Genomic DNA, 22,852 nt, shown 5'->3' with positions numbered 1-22,852 from the left:
AAAGAAAAAAAAACTGCTTGCAAGTTTACCTAGAAGAATTTATGCTGTTTTGAAGGCAAAGGGTCTAAACGGCAATTATTGATTTGGATCTAGATTTCTTTATTCTCTTTGAATTTTGTTAATTGATAAAAATAAACCACTAATACTTCTATCTTTGAAAGCATCCTTAGTTTGCAGCATTTTTTCAACATCTGCCTAAAGCTTTTGCAAGTACTAAAAATCAGTTCTGAGCCTCAAACGTGATATGAACAGAGCATAAGGCTGAAGTTTGGATCAGTACATCAAGGCATTCTTCTTTTGCTGTTCTATCATATAGTCTCTGCTGTGTTGTGTTTTTACCTTGGAAGGTAACTCTTTGGCTTCTAAATCATCAGTCCGCTGTAAATAAAACTGAGTGGCAAGTTGTCGTGTCATGGTTTTCAAAGCAAAGAACGACACCAATAGTTCAAAGTTAAGAAAAATGATATAAATTGTATGAACTGCAAACTCCAGGGGCAAAATCACAATCTGTTCATCTGTTAAAAGGAAGAGTATGAGTGGCATCTGTATGAGGAACGTCAAGAGCAGAAACCCGGACAATTCTGGAACCTAAGAGAGAAAGTGAATAAAGAAAAATTAAAGGTACAACGCCAATTATTAATGCACATTTTAATACAACTTTTAAAACAACTGCTCTTTTAATCATGGTGCACTGTCTTTTTCATCCTCTAATGCTTGAGACTTATTCATCATTTGGTCTCTGGACACAAAAAGTAGTTACATCACTACATTATCAGCTTTAGTACTGTCATTAGGTCAGAATGTGACCCATTCCTCCTAGAAATCCATGGTACTTGCTCTCGCCTTTGCCCTCTCTACTTTATCTGACTCCTGTAAAGTTTATATTTATTATAAGATCCTAATTAGTAATGAGTGAGCGTGCTCGTTAATCCCTTTCACCGAGCATGCTCGGGTGCTTACCGAGTATCTTCGGTGTGCTCTTATATTATGTTTGAGTCCCTGCGTCTGCATGATTTACAGCTGTAAGACAGCCTGAACACATGCTGGGATTGTCTTACAGCTGTAAATCATGCTGACGCAGGGACTCAAACATAATATACGAGCACGCCGAAGAAGCACCCGAGCATGCTCGGTGAAAGGGTAAATGAGCACACTCGCTCATCACTAATCCTAATCTATGAGGCCTTAGAGTGACATTTCTAGAAACCTGATAAGACATTTTGGAGTAATATATGGAGATTCCTGTAAAAACATTTTTGCATTATTTTCCATGGAAGTATAGGGAAACAAAAAACTGGGAGATTCTTAAAAAATTGGAAAACTTCCTTTACCCAAGCATATCTCTCATCTCCTTGCAGCTCAGATGCTATAGACACCTCTCAGCCTTGTCTATACAATAGTCTGTATTCGTAAAAGTAAATGGCTCTACATTATAAAATGATTACTACACATATATCACACTTCTACTACTCCTATATAAATGTACCGACTATTACTTATCCAAAGCTTGTTTTATCAATGAATGCTTCACATGTGCTCACATATAACCTACCTTCTCTTGTAAATTTCCAATGTATCCCAGGTAGAGTCTCAGACTTTCTATTAATGTGAGAATAGCAACAGCTGTTATTAGGAGGCACTGATAGTAACCAGGCAGCAAGTGAAACTGTAAAAACAGAGGAATTCAGAAGCTGACATTTTCAGTTACACAATTGAAGTTGTTACAACTTGTATTTATTCCTCCAGACTCCAGGTCAACAAACTACTTAAGCCAGTTGTTTCGGATATAAACTTTGTATGCGGCAAAAGCAATATTTCCAGCAAGTACTCACAAACTGATAATTTCTTTTATAATTCTATATATCAAAATTCCAATTGGTCAGATTATTATTATTATTATTTATTATTATAGCGCCATTTATTCCATGGCGCTTTACATGTGAAAAAGGGGGTATAATACAAGAACAATTTCAATAATCTTGAACACAATGTGACAGCGACTGGTACAGGCGGAGCGAGGACCCTGCCCGCGAGGGCTCACAATCTACGAGGGATGGGTGAGGATACAGTAGGTGAGGGTAGAGCTGGTCGTGCAGCGGTATGGTGGAGCGGTGGTTACTGCAGGTTGTAGGCTTGTCGGAAGAGGTGGGTCTTCAGGTTCCTTTTGAAGGTTTCCACGGTAGGCGAGAGTCTGATACGTTGGGGTAGAGAGTTCCAGAGTAGGGCGGAAGCACGGGAGAAATCTTGTATACGATTGTGGGAGGAGGAGATAAGAGGGGAGTAGAGCAGGAGATCTTGTGAGGATCGGAGGTTGCGTGCAGGTATGTAACGGGAGACTAGGTCGGAGATATATGGAGGAGACAGGTTGTGAATGGCTTTGTATGTCATGGTTAGGGTTTTGAACTGGAGTCTCTGAGCAATGGGGAGCCAGTGAAGAGATTGACAGAGAGGAGAGGCCGGGGAATAGCGGGGGGACAGGTTGATTAGTCGAGCAGCAGAGTTTATGATAGATTGGAGGGGTGCGAGAGTGTTAGAGGGGAGGCCACAGAGCAGGAGGTTGCAGTAGTCAAGGCGGGAGATGATGAGGGCGTGCACTAGTGTTTTTGCAGATTCATGGTTTAGGAATGTGCGGATCCGGGAGATATTTTTAAGTTGGAGTCGGCAGGAAGTGGAAAGGGCTTGGATATGTGGTTTGAAGGAGAGTTCCGAGTCCAGGGTTACCCCGAGGCAGCGAGCTTGAGGGACTGGGGAGAGTGGGCAGCCATTGACTATGATGGATAGGTCAGTTGGGAGGGTTGAATGAGATGGCGGAAAGATGATGAATTCTGTTTTGTCCATGTTAAGTTTTAGAAATCTAGCAGAGAAGAAGGATGAAATAGCAGACAGACATTGTGGGATTTTGGTTAATACGGAGGTGATATCGGGTCCAGAGAGGTAGATCTGTGTGTCATCAGCATAGAGGTGATAATGAAAGCCATGAGACTCTATGAGCTGTCCCAGGCCTAAGGTGTAGATGGAGAAGAGCAGGGGTCCTAGAACTGAACCTTGGGGGACACCGACAGATAGGGGGCGAGATGAAGAGGTGGTGTGTGAGTGGGAGACACTGAATGTCCGGTCTGTTAGGTATGAGGAGATCCAGGATAGGGCCAAGTCTGTGATGCCGAGAGATGAGAGAGTCTGTAGTAAGAGGGAATGGTCCACTGTGTCAAAGGCAGATGACAGGTCTAGGAGGAGGAGGACAGAGTAGTGTCGCTTAGATTTGGCGGTTAGTAGGTCGTTTGTGACTTTAGTCAGTGCAGTTTCAGTAGAATGGTGCGGTCGGAAACCAGATTGTAGGCGGTCAAAAAGGGAGCAGGAGGAGAGGTGGGAGGACAGTTCAGAATGGACATGTTGTTCCAGTAGTTTTGAGGCATAGGGGAGAAGTGATATGGGGCGATAGCTAGACACAGAGGATGGGTCAAGGGAGGGCTTTTTGAGGATGGGTGTGATTGAGGCATGTTTGAAACATGAGGGGAAGACACCAGTTGTTAGTGACAGGTTGAAGAGGTGGGCTAGGGCTGGGATGAAGATAGTGGTAAGGTTTGGGATGAGGTGGGACGGGATTGGGTCAAGTTTACAGGTGGTGAGGTGTGATTTGGAGAGTAAGGAGGAAAGTTGATCTTCAGAAATGGTGGAGAATGTAGTTTTGGAGGAGGAGGGTTGAGTAGGTGTGGGGAGGGGCTGTGGGGGCTTTAGGCAAAAGCTTTGTCTGATGGTGTCAATCTTCTGCTTGAAGAATGAGGCAAAGTCTTCGGCTGAAATAAGAGGAGAGGGAGGAGGCACTGGGGGACGGAGGAGAGAATTGAAGGTGTTGAATAGTTGTTTGGGGTTGTGGGACAGGGAGGATATGAGAGATGTGAAGTATGTTTGTTTTGCTGCAGTGAGTGTGGACTTGAAGGTAGTGAGGGACTGTTTGAATGCGATGAAGTGCTCATGGGAGTGGGACCTTTTCCATCTACGTTCAGCAGCCCTGGAGGCCCGTCGCAGTTCTTTAGTTAGGCTGGTGTGCCAGGGTTGTCTGTTGATTGTGCGAGTCTTGGTATGCATGAGGGGGGCGACCGAATCGAGAGCTGCAGCTGTTGTGGTGTTGTATAAAGTGGCAGCAGCATCTGCATCATGTAAGGAACTAATGTCTGTAAGAGGGAGGAGGGATTCAGAGAGAGAGTGTAGGTCAAGGTGTTTGAGATTTCTACGAGGGTATTCAAGTTTGTGGAGTGGGGATTGTTGCCCCGGGGAGGAGAGAGAAGAGAATGTGAGTAGGTTGTGGTCAGAGAGAGGGAGAGGTGAGTTAGAGAGGTTAGATAGGGAACAGAGGCGGGTGAAGATGAGGTCCAGCGTGTGGCCGTCTTTGTGGGTGGGTGTGGAAGACCACTGGGTAAGACCAAAGGAGGAAGTGAGGGATAGAAGCTTAGAGGCAGCTGAGAGGGAAGTATCAATGGGGATGTTAAAGTCGCCCATGAGGATAGTGGGGATGTCAACAGAGAGGAAATGAAGTAGCCAGGTGGTGAAGTGGTCAAAGAAAGTGGTGGCTGATCCTGGGGGGCGGTAGATGACAGCCAGTTGGAGGTTGGAGGGGGAGTAGATGCGCACACAGTGCACTTCAAAAGACGGGAGAGTAATTGCGGGCGGCAGTGGGATCTGGGTGAAGGAGCAGTTTTCTGAGAGGAGGAAACCTATTCCTCCACCGTGCTTGCCGTTGGGGCGGGGGGTATGGGAGAGGTGGAATCCGCCATACGAAAGTGCAGCAGGAGAGGTTGTGTCGGAGGGGGTGAGCCAGGTTTCAGTGATTCCGAGGAAGGAAAGCTTGTTAGTGATGAAAAGATCGTGAATGTAGGAAAGTTTATTGCAGACAGAGCGAGCGTTCCATAGAGCTCCTGTTAGTGGAACTGGGGAAGCGGGGGCTGGGCGGATGGGTGTAAGGTTAGAAGGGTTACGAGAGTTTGGGATAGATCGGGGGTAGGAGGTGGAAGTGAATGTAGGGATGTGGTGAGGAGGGCCAGGATTTGAAGAGATGTCGCCGGCAGTAAGGAGGAGCAGAGAAAGTGTTATTAGGTGGGAGCAGGAGAGGGCATGAGGTGGCTGTCTGTGTTTGGAGACAAAGGATTGTATGTTGTTGAATAGCTCTGAGGAAGAGGTGAGATGGGTGGGGAGAATGGAGGGAGAGATGAAGAGTTCCTTTCCAGGTGTAGGGATTAGGGGTGGTTGAAAGAAGTAAAAGGATTAAGGGGGTGAGAGTGAAAACAAAAACAAACATTGTTTACTGTGACTTAGTATCCAGGTACCTTCAGTTCACTTCAGGTTCTATTCAGGATTAATTCAAATTTCAGACACTTCAGCTCATGGACACTTAAGCTGAGGGACACAGACTTCAGTCTGACACAGACTCCTAGTTCTCAATATATGGCCTACAGAATGCATTCAGCTGTGAACCAGAGGGGAGTGGTCTGTGCTCATCATGATCAGCTGATTAAGGCTGAACCAGATGTAGGATACTCAAAGGTTCAGTAAACAAGGTCATAAATGAAAGTGGGGGGTGGGTAGTGTAACTTGGGTCACGTACCATTAGTATATAGTAGGAGCAGAGAGATATAGGGAAGGCTGCATGGAAATCAGGATGGAAAAGTTGGGTCACGTACCATTAGTATATAGTAGGAGCAGAGAGATATAGGGAAGGCTGCATGGAAATCAGGATGGAAAAGTTGGGTCACGTACCATTAGTATATAGTAGGAGCAGAGAGATATAGGGAAGGCTGCATGGAAATCAGGATGGAAAAGTTGGGTCACGTACCATTAGTATATAGTAGGAGCAGAGAGATATAGGGAAGGCTGCATGGAAATCAGGATGGAAAAGTTGGGTCACGTACCATTAGTATATAGTAGGAGCAGAGAGATATAGGGAAGGCTGCATGGAAATCAGGATGGAAAAGTTGGGTCACGTACCATTAGTATATAGTAGGAGCAGAGAGATATAGGGAAGGCTGCATGGAAATCAGGATGGAAAAGTTGGGTCACGTACCATTAGTATATAGTAGGAGCAGAGAGATATAGGGAAGGCTGCATGGAAATCAGGATGGAAAAGTTGGGTCACGTACCATTAGTATATAGTAGGAGCAGAGAGATATAGGGAAGGCTGCATGGAAATCAGGATGGAAAAGTTTTTCCCATTACAATAGTATAACTTGCATAACTGAGGAATGACCGGGAACTGAGATAATGGATTCTGAGATTCTGAGCGTCATAGAGGTTTCATATTTAATATCTATCTTCATGAATATTGGTGACGGTCAAGATGATGTCTCCCTCTTGGATGTGGGACCCCCCCCACACCAAGATATGGAATCTGAAGGATTTTTTAGGTCTTCTGCAGCTGGGTGGGCTCGCAAAGCCGAGCCCCCTTGTAAGGTAAATAAGGGGTGTTCCCCAGAGTTTTGGCTGCTTGCTAAAAACCAGATCGGCCATTTTTCAAGCCATTCCAACCAGGGACGCAGACGCGTGCACTACATGCTGCGTGAAGGAATCAAGTCTAATTTCCGGGGAGCCGTCCCCCCCACAGAATCTGAGACCATCACCTTGTGAAGCAGGTTTTGCTATTACTTATCCCTTTTATTTTAATAACTGTTTATGCATACATGTAAATTGTCTCCTTTATAATATCTTGTATATATTTTGTAAACACTGCCCACCTTTTGGGAGTAAATCATTAATTATTTACCAGTTTCTTTCTTCTTGTCCTATGTCGAGCAAACACGTTCCTCACTCGCTAATTCACGTTACCTACCAGGTACCCGATCCACCTGTTAAGCGATCGGTGGTGGCAGTATACCAGTATTTATGTGATATTGTGGTTTGAGGTTGGCTGGTCGGAGGTATATATACGTTCCTGGAAGGAACTGGTGGTATATATACGTCCTGTCACATCACGTGCCGCAATAGTCGACATAAATTAGAGCAGCTGCACCCGTGCTTATCCTCTGTCAATACCGTGTTTGACCAGCAGGATAAGGGGGCGCCAGAGAGCTGCAAGGTCTGACCCAAGAGTGGGTGTTGTTTTCATGACCAATTTGTCATGAAAACAACACCCACTCTTGGGTCAGACCTTGCAGCTCTCTGGCGCCCCCTTATCCTGCTGGTCAAACACGGTATTGACAGAGGATAAGCACGGGTGCAGCTGCTCTAATTTATGTCGACTATTGGGGCACGTGATGTGACAGGACGTATATATACCACCAGTTCCTTCCAGGAACGTATATATACCTCCGACCAGCCACCCTCAAACCACAATATCACATAAATACTGGTATACTGCCACCACCGATCGCTTAACAGGTGGATCGGGTACCTGGTAGGTAACTTGGTTTACATACACCAATTTGACTTTGCCTTTAAATAGCTTGTAAAAGTTCAAAACATGATGTTTTGGCTTTAGATGAGGAGCTACTGAGACTAGTTGACATAATTTCAGGCATTGGAGGTATATACAGTACAGACCAAAAGTTTGGTCACCCCTTCTTATTTAAAGATTTTTCTGTATTTTCATGACTATGAAAATTGTACATTCACACTGAAGGCATCAAAACTATGAATTAACACATGTGGAATTATATACTTAACAAAAAAGTGTGAAACAACTGAAAATATGTCTTATATTCTAGGTTCTTCAAATTAGCCACCTTTTGCTTTGATGACTGCTTTGCACACTCTTGGCATTCTCTTGATGAGCTTCAAGTGGTAGTCACCGGAAATGGTTTTCACTTCACAGGTTTGTTTGTTTGGGCTAAAGAACACAAGGAATGGACATTAGACCAGTGGAAATCTGTGCTTTGGTCTGATGAGTCCAAATTTGAGATCTTTGGTTCCAACCGCCGTGTCTTTGTGCAACGCAGAAAAGGTGAACGGATGGACGCTACATGCCTGGTTCCCACCGTGAAGCATGGAGGAGGTCTGATAGTGTGGGGGTGCTTTGCTGGTGACACTGTTGGGGATTTATTCAAAATTGAAGGCATACTGAACCAGCATGGCTACCACAGCATCTTGCAGCGGCATGCTATTCCATCCGGTTTGCGTTTAGTTGGACCATCATTTATTTTTCAACAGGACAATGACCCAAACACACTTCCAGGCTATGTAAGGGCTATTTGACCAAGAAGGAGAGTGATGGGGTGTGTGTTAATTCCACGTGTGTTAATTCATAGTTTTGATGCCTTCAGTGTGAATGTACAATTTTCATAGTCATGAAAATACCGAAAAACCTTTAAATGAGAAGGTGTGTCCAAACTTTTGGTCTGTACTGTATGTGGCATCATATTAAGGCCTATTTGCCTCTTTGCTTGACATATGGCCATAAAAACAAATCAGCCAAGATAACAGAAAAAGAATTATGAACTCCTCAAGTACATTCTTATGAGCAATTTCCAAACGCCTGAAGGTAACAAAGGCACCATAGGACCATCTATCCATCATCATGTTCAGGATGGAGATGTGATTTGGTACAACAAATATAAATTAATCCAAGAACAAAAGCAAAGGACCATGTGAATATGCTGGAGGAAACAAGTACAAAAGTATAAATATCAAAGTAAACTGTCTAATATCGACATGACCCGAAAGGCTGCTCAGCAAGGAAGAAGCCAAGTTCCAGGGCAAAGCCAAGGGCAAACTTTTGGCAAGCATTGCAGCTTTCTGGTGACTAAAAGTTTGTAATGAACACACTAGTGTGTTAAGTGGCAGTCACATAACCACAAATATGTGGTTTACATACTTGTGGTCATGTGCCAAAAATCTTCTCATCCGTTTCTCTGTGTTCCATTGTGGGAATGTTCGGTTCAGAGATATGGATGGGAAATTATTTGTCACGTGACTGCAAGTAATCAAATCTCATACTTGTGCTCATGTGACAACCGCTTGAACTTTTTTGAGAAACCAAAAGTACAACTGCTTGGCCATCATGACCATCGTTATGTATGGAGAAAAAACAGGGAGGCTTGAAAGCCAAAGAACATCATCCTGACCGTTAAGCAAAGTGATAGCAGCATCATATTTTGGTAATGCTTTGTGTTTTGCAGGAGAGTGTGGTGCAATTAACAAAATAAATGTCAACATCATAATGTAAAATTGTGTGGAGATATTAAAGCAACATCTAAATTCAACAGAAAAGATGTTAAAGCTTGAGTGCAAATGAGTCTTCCAAATGGACAAAGTCCTCAAACATACTTGCACAATTGTGGCAAAATGGCTTAAAGACTTACTATAATAAACCATAATTGGATTTTCCGACAGATCAAAAGTATATTAATAGAGGATCTGCACAACATCTATATTTTATTGAGATTGGTAATCTCCAACACATATATTGTCATTCTTGATGAACTTATGCATTCACAAAGAAATACCTACAAGTGCTTCTCACTAAATTAGAATATCATCAAAAAGTACATTTATTTCAGTTCTTTAACCACTTCGCACCAGAGCCTGTTTTTGCCTTCGTGACCAGGCCAATTTTTTCAATTCTGACCACTGTCATTTTATGAAGCAATTACTCTGGAATGCTTCAACGGATCCCCCTGATTCTGAGACTGTTTTTTCGTGACATATTGTACTTCATGATAGTGGTAAAATTTCTTTGATATCACATGCGTTTATTTGTGAAAAAATCGGAAATTTGGCAAAAATGTTGAAAATTTTGCAATTTTCAAACTTTGAATTTTCATGCCCTTAAATCAGAGAGATATGTCACACAAAATACTTAATAAATAACATTTACCACATGTCTACTTTACATCAGCACAATTTTGGAACCAAAATTTTTTTTTGTTAGGGAGCTATAAGGGTTAAAAGTTGACCAGCGATTTCTCATTTTTCCAACAAAATTTACAAAAACATTTTTTTAGGGACCACATCATATTTGAAGTCACTTTGAGGGGTCTTTATGACAGAAAATACCCAAAAGTGACACCGTTCTAAAAACTGCACCCCTCAAGGTGCTCAAAACCACATTCAAGAACTTTATTAACCCTTCAGGTGCTTCACAGGAATTTTTGGAATGTGGAAGAAAAAAATTAACATTTAACTTTTTTCACAAAAATGTTACTTTAGACCCAATTTTTTTTATTTTCACAGGGGTAACAGGAAAAAATGGACCCCAAAATTTTTTGTGCAATTTCTCTTGAGCGTGCTGATACCCCATATGTGAGGGAAAACCACTGTTTGGGCGCACGGCAGGGCTCGGAAAGGAAGGAGCGCCATTAGACTTTTTGAATGTAAAATTTGTCTGAATAGTTAGCAGACACCATGTTGCGTTTGGAGAGCTCCTGATGTGACTAAACAGTGGAAACCCCCCACAAGTGACACCATTTTGGAAACTAGACCCCTTAGGGAACATATCTAGATGTGTGGTGAGCACCTTGAACCCCAAGGTGCTTCACAGAAGTTTATAATATTGAGCTGTAAAAATTAAAATTTTCACATTTTTCCCACAAAAACGTTTTTCATCCCTTAATTTTCCATTATCATAATGGTAATAGGATAAATTGCACCATGAAATTTGTTGTGCAATTTCTCCTGAACACGCCGATACCCCATATGTGGGGGAAAACCACTGTTTGGGCGCACGGCAGGGTTTGGAAGGGAAGGAGCGCCATTTGACTTTTTGAATGTAAAATTTGTCTGAATAATTAGCAGACGCCATGTTGCGTTTTGAGAGCCCCTGATGTTCCTAAACAGTGGAAACCCCCCGCAAGTGACACCATTTTGGAAACTAGACCCCTTAGGGAACTTATCTAGATGTGTGGTGAGCACCTTGAACCCCAAGGTGCTTCACAGAAGTTTATAATAATCAGCTGTAAAAATAAAATTTTCACATTTTTCCCGCAAAAACGTTTTTCATCCCTTAATTTTGCATTATCATAAGGGTAATAGGATAAATTGCACCATGAAATTTGTTGTGCAATTTCTCCTGAACACGCCGATACCCCATATGTGGAGGCAAACCACTGTTTGGGCGCACGGCAGGGTTCGGAAGAGAAAGGAGCGCTATGTTGGCTGGGATAGGCAGCAGACACCATGTCACATTTGAAGAGTCGCTGACATGCCGAAACAGCAGAAACCCCCACAAGTGACCCCATTTTGTAAACTACACCTCTCAAGGAATTCATCTAGGGAAGTAGTGAGCATTTTTTAATTTTTAAATTTATACCATTGGGCAGTGAAAAAAGCATAATTATATTTTTACCACAAAAAAATGTTTTACCCTCAGATTTTACATTTTCACACAGGGCAATGGGTAAAAATGGTGCCGAAATGTGTCACACAATTTCTTCTAAAAGTGGCAATACCCCATATGTGGCTGTATCGTACCGCTCAGCCATACGGCGAGATCTGGGGGGGACGGAGTGCTATTTGACAATTGGAGAACAAATTATTGTAGAATAGGCATTTGGATTTGAGAGCACAAAATTTTTTGAATTTCTTTTGGGGGGCAAGGGCCATTTCGCTTTTCCAGAGCCTTTCAGCTACCAGTAACTTGGAAGTCCCTTATATTTTTAACAGATGACGGACCTGAGTGGGGACTAGCTTTTTTTGAGGACTGAGTTGAAGCTTTTATTGGGAACATTTTACGTAACATTTATCCGGCGCTCTAGGCTGAGCACTTACATCGGGGTTTCCGTCTAAATTTCCAAGTGATGTAATTCAGATGAAACCCCTGCGGGATCCATTCACTGTAATGACGCAGCAGAGTTACTCTGGACTCCGTCTGGCCTCTGTTTAGCGGTGTCCTTTTTTTCAGAAGTGCACAAAACTGTGGCCAACCGCACTTTTATGCACGCCTAAAACAAATGACACCGTGGGATCACAGGCCAGACGGCATCCACAGTGGCCTATATCTGCCTCATTACAGGGAATCTTCCGTCATGGGTTCCGGCTGAATCACATATTTCAGAGATTTACATGGAAACTCTGGCGTAAGTGCTCAGCGCAGAGCGCAGGATAAATGTGTGCCGAGCCATACTGCGATCTTTGGGAGACATAATAAACAAATCAGTAGCAGGTGAAGAATTGGTTTTATTTATTTTTTACGCCGTTCCTAGTGTGATATAACTGATTAGATTACTTTATTCTTCGGGTCGGTGCGATTACAGAGATACCAGATTTATACTGGGTTTTTATGACTGACAGCTGTCACACACTAAGAGACGCTTTTTTTTGCAAAATCTAGTTTTTGCATCGCCATATTTTGAGAGCTATCATTTTTCCATATTTCGGCCGACAGAGTCATGTGATGGCTTGTTTTTTGCGGGACGAGTTGACATTTTTATTGGTACCATTTGTGGGTACGTGACATTTTTTGATCGCTTTCTATTCCGTTTTTTGGGAGGTAAAATTAACAAAAACCAACAATTCAGGAATTGTTTTTTGAGGTTTTTTTTATGCCGTTCTGCGTGTGGTAAAAGTGATCAGGCAGCGTTATTCTTCGGGTCAGTACGTTTACAGCGATACTACACTTACTGTATATTTTTTTATGTTTTGGCGCTTTTACACAATAAAACAATTTTATAGAAAAAATATTTTTTTTGCATTGCTTTATTCTGATGACGTTTTCAGCGGTACCATTTCTATTTCCATTTTGCTTTTTGATCGCATTTTTTTCCACTTTTTGTTTGGCGATATGAGGAAAAAGCATAGTTTTTTGCTCCGTTTTTTATTTATTTTTATTACGGTGTACACATAAGGAGTTAATTAGTGTGACAGTTTTATAGCTCGGGTTGTTTCGGATGCGGCAATACCAAATATGTGTACTTTTTTTGTTTTTGCATAAATATATGGATTTATCGGTTTAATATTTTATTTATTTATTTTTATTTATTTTGTATTTTTTTTTAACAGTTTCAAAACATTTTTTTTTACTTTTTTTTTACATTTTTACTTAGTCCCTGTATGGGACATTAATTTTTATTTTTCTGATCCCTGATCTCATGTAATGTAATAGACATGTATTACATTATATGAGATCTTCACTGACTGTTTCACAGTCTCCTGTCTGGCATCAGCTACAGGCTGAAGCCAGACAGGAAGGACACCATATATGGCAGAGCTGGAGGCGGTCATGTGACCTCCAGCTGCCATAGCAACGCCAGGTCCTGAAAGCAATCAAGGGGTCGTCGGAGAGGTAAGTGGACGACCCCCTCTCCTCCTGCTGTCTTCTATATGCCGCGATCACTATAGATTGCGGCATATAGAAGACAGCAAAGGGTTAACATCACTGGGACCTGATCTAATCAGGTCCCGATGATGTTCCCTGTCAGAGCTAACGCTCTGCACCGCTCTCACAGCGCTTGCAGGACCCTGGGGGTCCTGAGCACTGCGAGACCACCCACCGTTTTTAAACGTCCGCGCTGCACAGAGCCCAGGCAGCGCGGACGTTTATCTACAGTGGGCGGTCGGGAAGCGGTTAATACAAAAAGTGAAACTCTTATATAGAGTCATTACAAACAGAGTGATCTATTTCAAGTGTTTATTTCTGTTAATGTTGATGATTATGGCTTACAGCCAATTAAAACACAAAAGTCATTATCTCAGTAAATTAGAATACTTTATAGCAACAGCTTGAAAAATGTTTTTAAAAGTCGAAATGTTGGCCTACTGAAATGTATGTTCGGTAAATGCACTCAATACTTGGTCGGGGCTCCTTTTGCATCAATTACTGCATCAATGCGGCGTGACATGGAGGCGATCAGCCTGTGGCACTGATGAGGTGTTATGGAAGCCCAGGTTGCTTTGATAGCAGCCTTCAGCTTGTCTGCATTGTTGGGTTTGGTGTCTCCCATCTTCCTCTTGACAATACCCCATAGATTCTCTATGGGGTTAAGGTCAGGCGAGTTTGCTGGCCAATCAAGCACAGTGATACTGTTGTTTTTAAACCGGGTATTGGTACTTTTGGCAGTGTGGACTGGTGCCAAGTCCTGCTGGAAAATGAAATTTCCATCTCCAAAAAGCTTGTCGACAGAGGAAAGCATGAAGTGCTCTAAAATTTCCTGGTAGACGGCTGTGCTGACTTTGGTCTTGATAAAACACAGTGGACCTACACCAGCAGATGACATGGCTCCCCAAACCATCACTGATTGTGGAAACTTCACATTAGACCTCAATCAGCTTGGATTGTGGCCTCTCCACTCTTCCTCCAGACTCTGGGACCTTGATTTCCAAATGAAATGCAAAATGTACTTTCATCTGAAAACAACACCTTGGACCACTGAGCATCAGTCCAGGTCTTTTTCTCCTTCGCCCAGGTAAGGCGTCATGAGTGCCTTGACACAAGGAATGCAACACTTGTAGCCCAGGTCCTGGATATGTCTGTGTTTGGTGGCTCTTGAAGCAATGACTCCAGCAGCAGTCCACTCCTTGTGAATCTCCCCCCAAATTTTTGAATGGCCTTTTCTTAACAATCTTTTCAATGCTGCAGTTATCACGGTTACTTGTGCTCCTTTATCTACCACACTTTTTCCTTCCACTCAACTTTCCATTAATATGCTTGGATACAGCACTCTGTGAACAGCCAGCTTCTTTAACTATGACCTTTTGTGGCTTATACTCCTTGTGGAGTGTGTCAAAGACTGCCTTCTGGACATCTGTCAAGTCAGCCGTCTTCCTCATGATTGTGGAGCCTACTGAAATAGACTAAGGGGCCTTTTTAAACACATCGGAAGCTTTTGCAGGTGTTTTTTGTTAATTATTCTAATTTACTGAGATAATGACTTTTGTGTTTTCATTGGCTGGAAGCCATAATCATCAACATTAACAGAAATAAACACTTGAAATCAATCACTCTGATTGTAATGACTCTATATAATATATGAGTTTCACTTTTTGTTTTAAAGAACTGAAATAAATTAACTTTTTGATGATATTCTAATTTAGTGAGAAGCACTTGTATATGTTTTGTACTTCAATATTGTTGGTTGCAAAGTATTATGACTTTTCTTCATGTAGGCTTTACCTATCTGTTGTTCTGTGGGTGTTTATATTCAGGAAAAACACAGAATCTACTATGTCTCCTAACCTTCAGCTCCAGCATGATGACCTCAGAAATAAACCATATAGGAAAGAAAAGCACATTAAAATACAAGGCCATCTGTAGTGGAAGGCTTGACACAACTTCATGTCCTGCAGAAACATAAGAAGCAGGGATTATTAGAGTGCCAAATTCATTATAAGCAGCAATATGGGAAGCTGCCATTTAGGACACATTTATAATAGAAGTGTTTTATTTTTAAAGGTGTGCAGGATTAGAACAACATGGTTGCTTTTTATCAAAACTAGTCACATCCCCATCTTCAGATTGTGTCTGGTGTTGCAGCTCAGCGCTATTGATTCAATAGTACAGAGCTGTGATATCAAGTACAACCTATAGTTAGGAGTGATGCTGCTTTTGGAAGAAAGGGGGACATTTTTTCTCACCCTGGACAACTTTGAGGCTGTGTGCCCACGATGCGTTTTTAAGCGTTTCCGCAGTGGCAAAAACGCTGCAGAAACTCTTAAAAAACGCATGGTAGAAGGCCTGCCATGTTCCCCAATGATAATCCGCATGTGCTGTGCACATGCTGCAGAAATTTCCGCTGCGGATTGTCATTGCGGAAAAAAACGCAGCACTACCAATTATTTTGCGGAAGTGCTGCGTTTTCGCCGCCATTGACTTGCATTGAAACGCATGAATTACGCATCACTGAATCTGTACATGCGGATTACATGCGTTTCAAAGTGCAGATGGTACCCGGGTCTGGAGGACAGGAGACTCTCCTCCGGACCCGGGTATCATAGTACCTATAAAAAAAAAGAATAAAATAAAGAATAAATATTATATTTACCTTCTGACGGCCCCCACTGCGCTTGTCTTCCCTTGCCGGCAGCTCGCGGTGGACTGAAGGACCTGCTCTGACGTCATAGTCATGTGACGGCAGGTCCTTCAGTGTAGTGTACCGCGAGCTGCCAGCAAGCCAGGACGGAGCGAAGCAAGACTCCGGGGGCCATCGGAAGGTAAGTATAGATTTATTTTGCCGTTTGCATGGATTTATATAGTGTGACCAAGTTGACAAGCACTTTCCAAGTGATGCTATAATCGCTTGGAAAGCGCTTGTCAACGCACGTGCAGAAATGCATGTGAAGAACGCTTCACATCCGCATTTCCCTGGCAGGAAAAACGCATGTACAATCCGCATGCGTTTTTTCTGCCAGGGAGATGCAGGAAAAAATCCTGAGCATTTCTGCATCGTGGGCACATAGCCTTATAACTTAGTTGTCAAAGCGGAACAGAGAATTTCACAATTTGGACAGAGCCATGATACTGCATCCATACTAGTCTATAGGACCATAATGTTCATTTGTATGCCTCATGGCCTACAGTCATGGCCGAAAGTGTTGGCACCTTTGAAATTGCTACTGGAAATTAATTATTTCTCCCAGAAAATTATTGCGATTCTACATCTTTTGACATACACATGTTCATTTCCTTTGTGTGTATTGGAACAACACAAAAAAACTGAGGAAAAAAGGCAAATTATTATTATTATTAATTTATATAGCGCCATTGATTCCATGGCGCTGTACATAAGGGGTTACATACCAAATACAGATATCACTTACAGTAAACAAACTAACAATGATAGACTGGTACGGAGGGAAGAGGACCCTGCCCTTGCAGGCTTACATTCGACATTGAACATAATTTCACATAAAACCCCCAAAATTGGCCAAACAAAATTGTTCGCACCCTCAACTTAATATTTGGTTGCACACCCATTGGAATAAATACCGTAACTGCAATCAATCACTTCCTATAACCATCAACAAGCTTCTTTCACCTCTCAACTGGAATTTTGGACCACTTTTCTTTTGCAAATTGCTCCAGGTGTCTCATATATAAAGGGTGCCTTCTCCCAATGGCAATTATAAGATCTCTCCACAGGTGTTCAATGGGATTTAGATCAGGACTCATTGCTGGACACTTCAGCACTCTCCAGTGCTTTGTTTCCATCCATTTCTGGGTGCTTCTTAAAGTATGTTTGGAACAATTTTAAAGGTGGCAACTCTTTCGGCCATGACTGTAACAGACAGTTTTCCTTGAGGTTAAGTGCACACTTAACGTTTTTGATAAGTTTTCGCAGTGGTTTTTCCACGCGGAAATGCATCAAAAACGCTTGGTAATCGGTCTGCCAGGTAATGCAATGGCAATCCTCGTGCTGTGCACATGATGCTGCAATTTCCGCTCAGGATTGGCATTACGTTTTAAAACGCAGCATGTCCTTTCTATGTAGCATTTACACCCATTGACTTTAATTAAACCTCAGCAAATCCGCAGGTATAACATTTATACCTGCGGATTCGCTGTGGTTGAATTAAAGTCAATGGGCCGCGGAAACACTGCAAAAACGCTGCATAGAGTTGTACCCGGGTCGGCTGGGGAGGATTACTACTTCCATCATCCGACTGCCAGTCCCGCTGATAACAGCGAGAGCGGCGCGGCTAAGGGGAGTAGTAGTCTCCTAAGCTGAGCCGAGACTGCGCGCGGTGTAAAAAAAAATGCTATGTTCACCTGTTCTGCGCCCCCCGGTGTCCTCGTGATGTCCCCCGGCGTCCTGATCCCTCGGCGGCTGATGTGCACTGCTCACTCCCAGCAGTGTACATCGCTGAGCTGCCAGGACCTGGGGTCACGTGAGCATTCTCAAGAATGTTCCCACGTACCACTGATGCTGAGGTCACCGGGGCTGATCAGCTGATCTTCATCTGATGAACCCAAGTGACCTCACTCCTGCAGCAGAGCCATGTACACTGACAGGAGTAATTTTACACTCCTGTCAGTGTACATTGCTGTCTTCTACAGCAGTGACATGAGTGATTGCTGATCTCACTGCTGTAGAAGTACCCCGGATCGCCGAGGAACAATCTGGATTATGTCGTGACGGCGAACAAGTGAGGGATGTGGTTGTTTTTTATCTTTTTTACCGAAAATTGAGAGATTCGGGGACTGGGCGTGAAATAAAAAAAAAATTAAAACCGTGTGTCATTTTATTTCATTAAAATACTTTATTCTGGCCTTGTCTTTTATTGAAAAAGCAGTGACAACTTTACTACGCGGTTAGTAATGGGGGCGTCTTATAGATGCCCCTCCATTACAAACCTGGGCTTCATGTCAGCCGCCAATACAAGGCTGACATGAACCCCAGCCCCATTACCCCACTTGCCACCACTACAGGGCAGTGGGAAGATCAGAGGCTAAACGCCAGATTTGGCGCATCTTAGGGATGCGCCATTTCTGAGACTGCTGAGGGGTGATATTATTAGCCGCAGAGGGGGCTAGTATTCATGGCCCCTTCCCTGGCTATTAAACAGCTGTCTGTTTAGCCTTTTCTGGTTAGATATTATAGGGGGACCCTTCGTAAAAAAAATTCTGGGGTCCCCCTGTAATCTAGCCAGTAAAAGTTAAGCAAACAGCTATTTGCTGATATTAATAGACAGGAAACATTTTTGGCAAATGGCCCCTTCCCCGGCTACTAATATCAGGTTCCAGTGGTCAGCTTTCCCTCTGCTGGTTATGAAAATGACGCGGGAGCCCAAGCCATTTTTTTTTTAATTTTAGGCTCTGTGCCCATGATTCAGACTTAGCAGCTCTTTGGATGCATATTTTCGCTGAGTCCAAAATGTTGCATTCTATTGAACGCAGGTAAATCCGCATGTGTTCACTGAACCATGCGTATTTACCGCATTCAATACATTCTAGTGGTCAAATTTCTGTTACAAAGACTAGGGACTCCGCAAGAGGATTTGACATGCTGCGGTCCTGAAAGACGCGCTGCATGTCAGTGTCCACAGGTGATTCGCAGCCTCTGATGCACGCATAGTGGACATGTGATTTCTAGAAATCCCATCGACTAAGCTGTAACATCTTGACGCTGCGGGTTTGAAGCTGCATAAACACACAACTTCAAACCTGCAGCGGCTCCTGACCGTGGGCACGTACCCAAACTCACTCGCAGAATGTCAATTTATGTAGCGGACACGCTAGTCTCCGCTGCAGATTTTGACCGATTGAAGTGTCATTATATGTGTGGATTCACATGTACCGACAACAATAGTACGGCATTAGAACACGTTTTGGACGCAGCAAAAATACGCTGCGTCCAAAGTGCTGCTTGTTGCTGATCAGGGGGACGTAGTGGCTAACGAAACAGCTGTGAGCTGCTAATAATAGCCAGGGACCATGTTTGCCTAATGGCACCTTCCTAGGCTAAAAATAGCTCTCAGCTGCCCCAGAAATTACATGACACCTAGCTCTTTTGTTTGGTGATGACAAGGTGTTAATCAGACCCTTTCATTACCAAACCTAATTAAAGTAAAGTAAAGAGTTAAATAAACACACAGATACAAAGCAAACAATTTATTTGAAATACACTGCTCAAAAAAATAAAGGGAACACTTAAACAACAGAATATAACTCCAAGTAAGTCAAACTTCTGTGAAATCAAACTGTCCACTTAGGAAGCAACACTGATTGACAATCAATTTCACATGCTGTTGTGTGAATGGAATAGACAATAGATGGAAATTATTGGCTATAATCAAGACACCCTCAATAAAGGAGTGGTTCTGCAGATGGGGACCACAGACCACATCTCAGTACCAAGAGATGTGGCAAGAAGGTTTGCTGTGTCTGTCAGCGTAGTGTCCAGAGGCTGGAGGCGCTATCAGGAGACAGGCCAGTACACCAGGAGATGTGGAAGGGGCCGTAGGAGGGAAACAACCCAGCAGGATCGCTACCTCTACCTTTGTGCAAGGAGGAACAGGAGGAGCACTGCCAGAGCCCTGCAAAATGACCTCCAGCAGGCCACAAATGTGCATGTATCTGCACAAACGGTTAGAAACCGACTCCATGAGGGTGGTATGAGGGCCCGACGTCCACGGATGGGGGTTGTACTCACAGCCCAACACCGTGCAGGACGCTTGGCATTTGCCACAGAACACCAGGATTGGCAAAGTTGCCACTGGTGCCCTGTGCTCTTCACAGATGAAAGCAGGTTTACACTGAACACATGTGACAGACGTGACAGAGTCTGGAGATGCTATGGAGAGCAATCTGCTGCCTGCAACATCCTTCAGCATGACCGGTTTGACAGTGGGTCAATAATGGTGTGGGGTGGCATTTCTTTGGAGGGCCGCACAGCCCTCCATGTGCTCATCAGAGGTAGCCTGACTGCCATTAGGTACCGAGATGAGATCCTCAGACCCATTGTGAGACCATATGATGGTGCGGTTGGCCCTGGGCTTCTTCCTAATGCAGGACAATGCCAGACCTCATGTGGCTGGATTGTGTCAGCAGTTCCTGCAAGATGAAGGCATTGAAGCTATGGACTGGCCCGCCCATTCCTCAGACCTGAATCCGATTGAGCACATCTGGGACATCATGTCTCGCTCCATCCACCAACGTCACGTTGCACCACAGACTGTCCAGGAGTTGGCGGATGCTTTAGTCCAGGTCTGGGAGGAGATCCCACAGTAGACCATCCGTAACCTCATCAGGAGCATTCCCAGGCGTTGTAGGGAGGTCATACAGGCACGTGGAGACCACACACAATACTGAGCCTCATTTTGACTTGTTTTAAGGACATTACATCAAAGTTGGATCAGCCTGTAGTGGGTTTTTCCACTTTAATTTTGGGGGTGACTCCAAATCCAGGCCTCCATTGGTTAATAAATTTGATTTCCATTGATGATTTTTGTGTGATTTTGTTGTCAGCACATTCAACTTTGTACAGAACAAAGTATTCAATGAGAATATTTCATTAATTCAGATCTAGAATGTGTTATTTGAGTGTTCCCTTTATTTTTTTGAGCAGTGTACAACAGACGCATTCTTAAATTAACCAATATACTCACCCCAGTTCTAACGGTAATCCAAGGGTAAAAGCAATGTCCCACGTTCCTTTTCAAATAACTTTATTTAGCTCCAAAAAGCATTCATTGATGTACAAAAACACGTCAAAAATCACACATTTTCTGCAACGTTTTTCCTGCCAAGGAGATGCAGAAATGCGGCAGAAATTTTTGCTTCAAATCCTGAACGTGCACACATACCCTTACAATAGACCACAGTGTTTGATACGTAGCAGCTTGATCTCCTGGGGCATAAATTTATTTGAAAAGCACTAACTGCGGTACCAGGCGCTATAGATAGGCGGATAGACTTACAGGACATCGGTCCATTGGCAAGGTCCGTACTCTTTGGCCGTTGGCTGGAAGGCTTGCAAATCTTTTACTTTTCGGGATCCCCACAGCTGCTTTTGATTACGAGGCTGGTACGATGTCATCATTGCAGCGTGATACAAATCAATTTGCTCAATCTCTACCAAGCACACATACAGAATAGCTATTGTGCAAATGTAAGTTTTGAAGGGGTGAATAGTCAGTGGTTTGTGGCCATATCTATTATAACAGGAGTGCATGTATATCACTTTTAGTAAACTTTGAATTTGCAAAATAGAATTATACTACTTTTAGTAGATCTTGTACAGCCTATACAGCAATGCATCTTAGTATGGAGACGATGTGTTTTGCTGTCACTCTGCCAGGTGCCATATGTACAAGATTTCTCCTCTAGAAGCAATTATTTTAGGAGATAATACCTTTGTATATATGATATCCAACAGAGCACACATGCCGAGGATTCTTTTATATGCAAAATGCCGCTTCAGAGAGTAAGAGGATAGGAAATCTAGTGCAACCTATTAGAGATAACAATCCTAAAAGTCAATGTTGACATTTGAAAAGGCTTTGCACATGACTTTGGTTAAGAAGCCAAGCCAGAAACTGCAGTTGCAGACACCTATTTCAGGATATTTGCCCCTCATCAGTGTAAAGCAGGAGAATTTATTTGGCTGGGTCAGAAGCCAGGTGGTCTAAGAAGTAAAGCATTATGTAGAGAGTGCCAAGTTGGTGCAGTAAGACTTAGTGTCCATGCAATGCTCCAAATAACAAGAAACCTCTATGCTTGAATATGAAATCAGAGAGGCTCCATGGATCTGTATAATAACCCTATTCGGGCTTTGTAGAACATGAAATCCTACTACACAGATTATTATCATTATACATTACATTGGCTATAACATTTGAATATTTAGGATATTAAACAAATAATTCTGACTGGTTAACAAATACATAGAAGTATAAAAAAAAAACTCAAAAGATCAGCACTATAGGACTGTGTAGTGTCCTAAGTAGAGGACCACTATACTCCATAAATATAGAAAACATAGACCATTACCTCTATGATAAGGACGACTTTCTTGACAATCTCTAGTTTTGTTCTGGATGAAGAAAGAACCACTGATGCTTGCAAGACCATGGCGGATATTACTTGGCAGGGGAGAATGAAGAGACATGGTCAGAACTCACGCTTCTCAACACCGTCTTTTTCCTCTTAACAGACGGGATTAATCTGGCTTGTCTGCTAATTGTGATGTCTTAATAGGATTTCAATCTGCTGTCTAACTGGGATTAGCCAACCGTTTTTTTTTTGAGTGTACAGATGCAATTTCTGAAAGTGTAAAAGTTTAGACATATGGAGCGATTAAGCCAAAAATATAGTAAATAAAAATAAGCTATATACTATGTTCTCCAGTCATTTAAAAGTTTTCATTAACTGTTTTGTTACATTATTTACTCTTTGGTAGTGACTGGAAAGAACAAACTATTCATTACCTAGTTGATAACTTGATGACTGTTGGAAGTCTTACTGCTGTGACCACCACCAATCTCTAGAATGAGGGTCTGA

General features: G+C 42.8%; 1 protein-coding gene across 1 annotated transcript; it reads right to left on the bottom strand.

Moving 5' to 3' along the window:
• Positions 1 to 273: 273 nt before the first annotated feature.
• LOC141167417 (transmembrane protein 17B-like) lies at positions 274 to 22,460 on the bottom strand. Its single transcript, XM_073654826.1, has 4 exons — positions 22,343 to 22,460; positions 15,092 to 15,195; positions 1,553 to 1,666; positions 274 to 588 (listed from the first exon to the last, which is right to left on the bottom strand). The coding sequence occupies exons 1-4, from the start codon at positions 22,458 to 22,460 to the stop codon at positions 274 to 276; spliced, it is 651 nt and encodes a 216-aa protein (XP_073510927.1).
• Positions 22,461 to 22,852: the final 392 nt, after the last annotated feature.

Source organism: Phyllobates terribilis, unplaced genomic scaffold (genome assembly GCF_046119375.1).
Source record: "Phyllobates terribilis strain yellow unplaced genomic scaffold, ASM4611937v1 Scaffold_1__5_contigs__length_1240528914, whole genome shotgun sequence".
In the NCBI taxonomy this organism is placed as follows: domain Eukaryota; kingdom Metazoa; phylum Chordata; class Amphibia; order Anura; family Dendrobatidae; genus Phyllobates; species Phyllobates terribilis.
This window is presented reverse-complemented; position numbering and strand designations above follow the sequence as displayed.

Bases quoted from the DNA above. Each gene is read 5' to 3' on its own strand.
- LOC141167417 (XM_073654826.1), bottom strand. From the start codon at position 22,460: ATGTCTCTTCATTCTCCCCTGCCAAGTAATATCCGCCATGGTCTTGCA. The intron at 15,196-22,342 runs GTAATGGTCTAT...ATGTTTCTGCAG, and splicing joins AAGTCGTCCTTATCATAGAG to GACATGAAGTTGTGTCAAGC. The intron at 1,667-15,091 runs GTTAGGAGACAT...CTGTTTTTACAG, and splicing joins TCATCATGCTGGAGCTGAAG to TTTCACTTGCTGCCTGGTTA.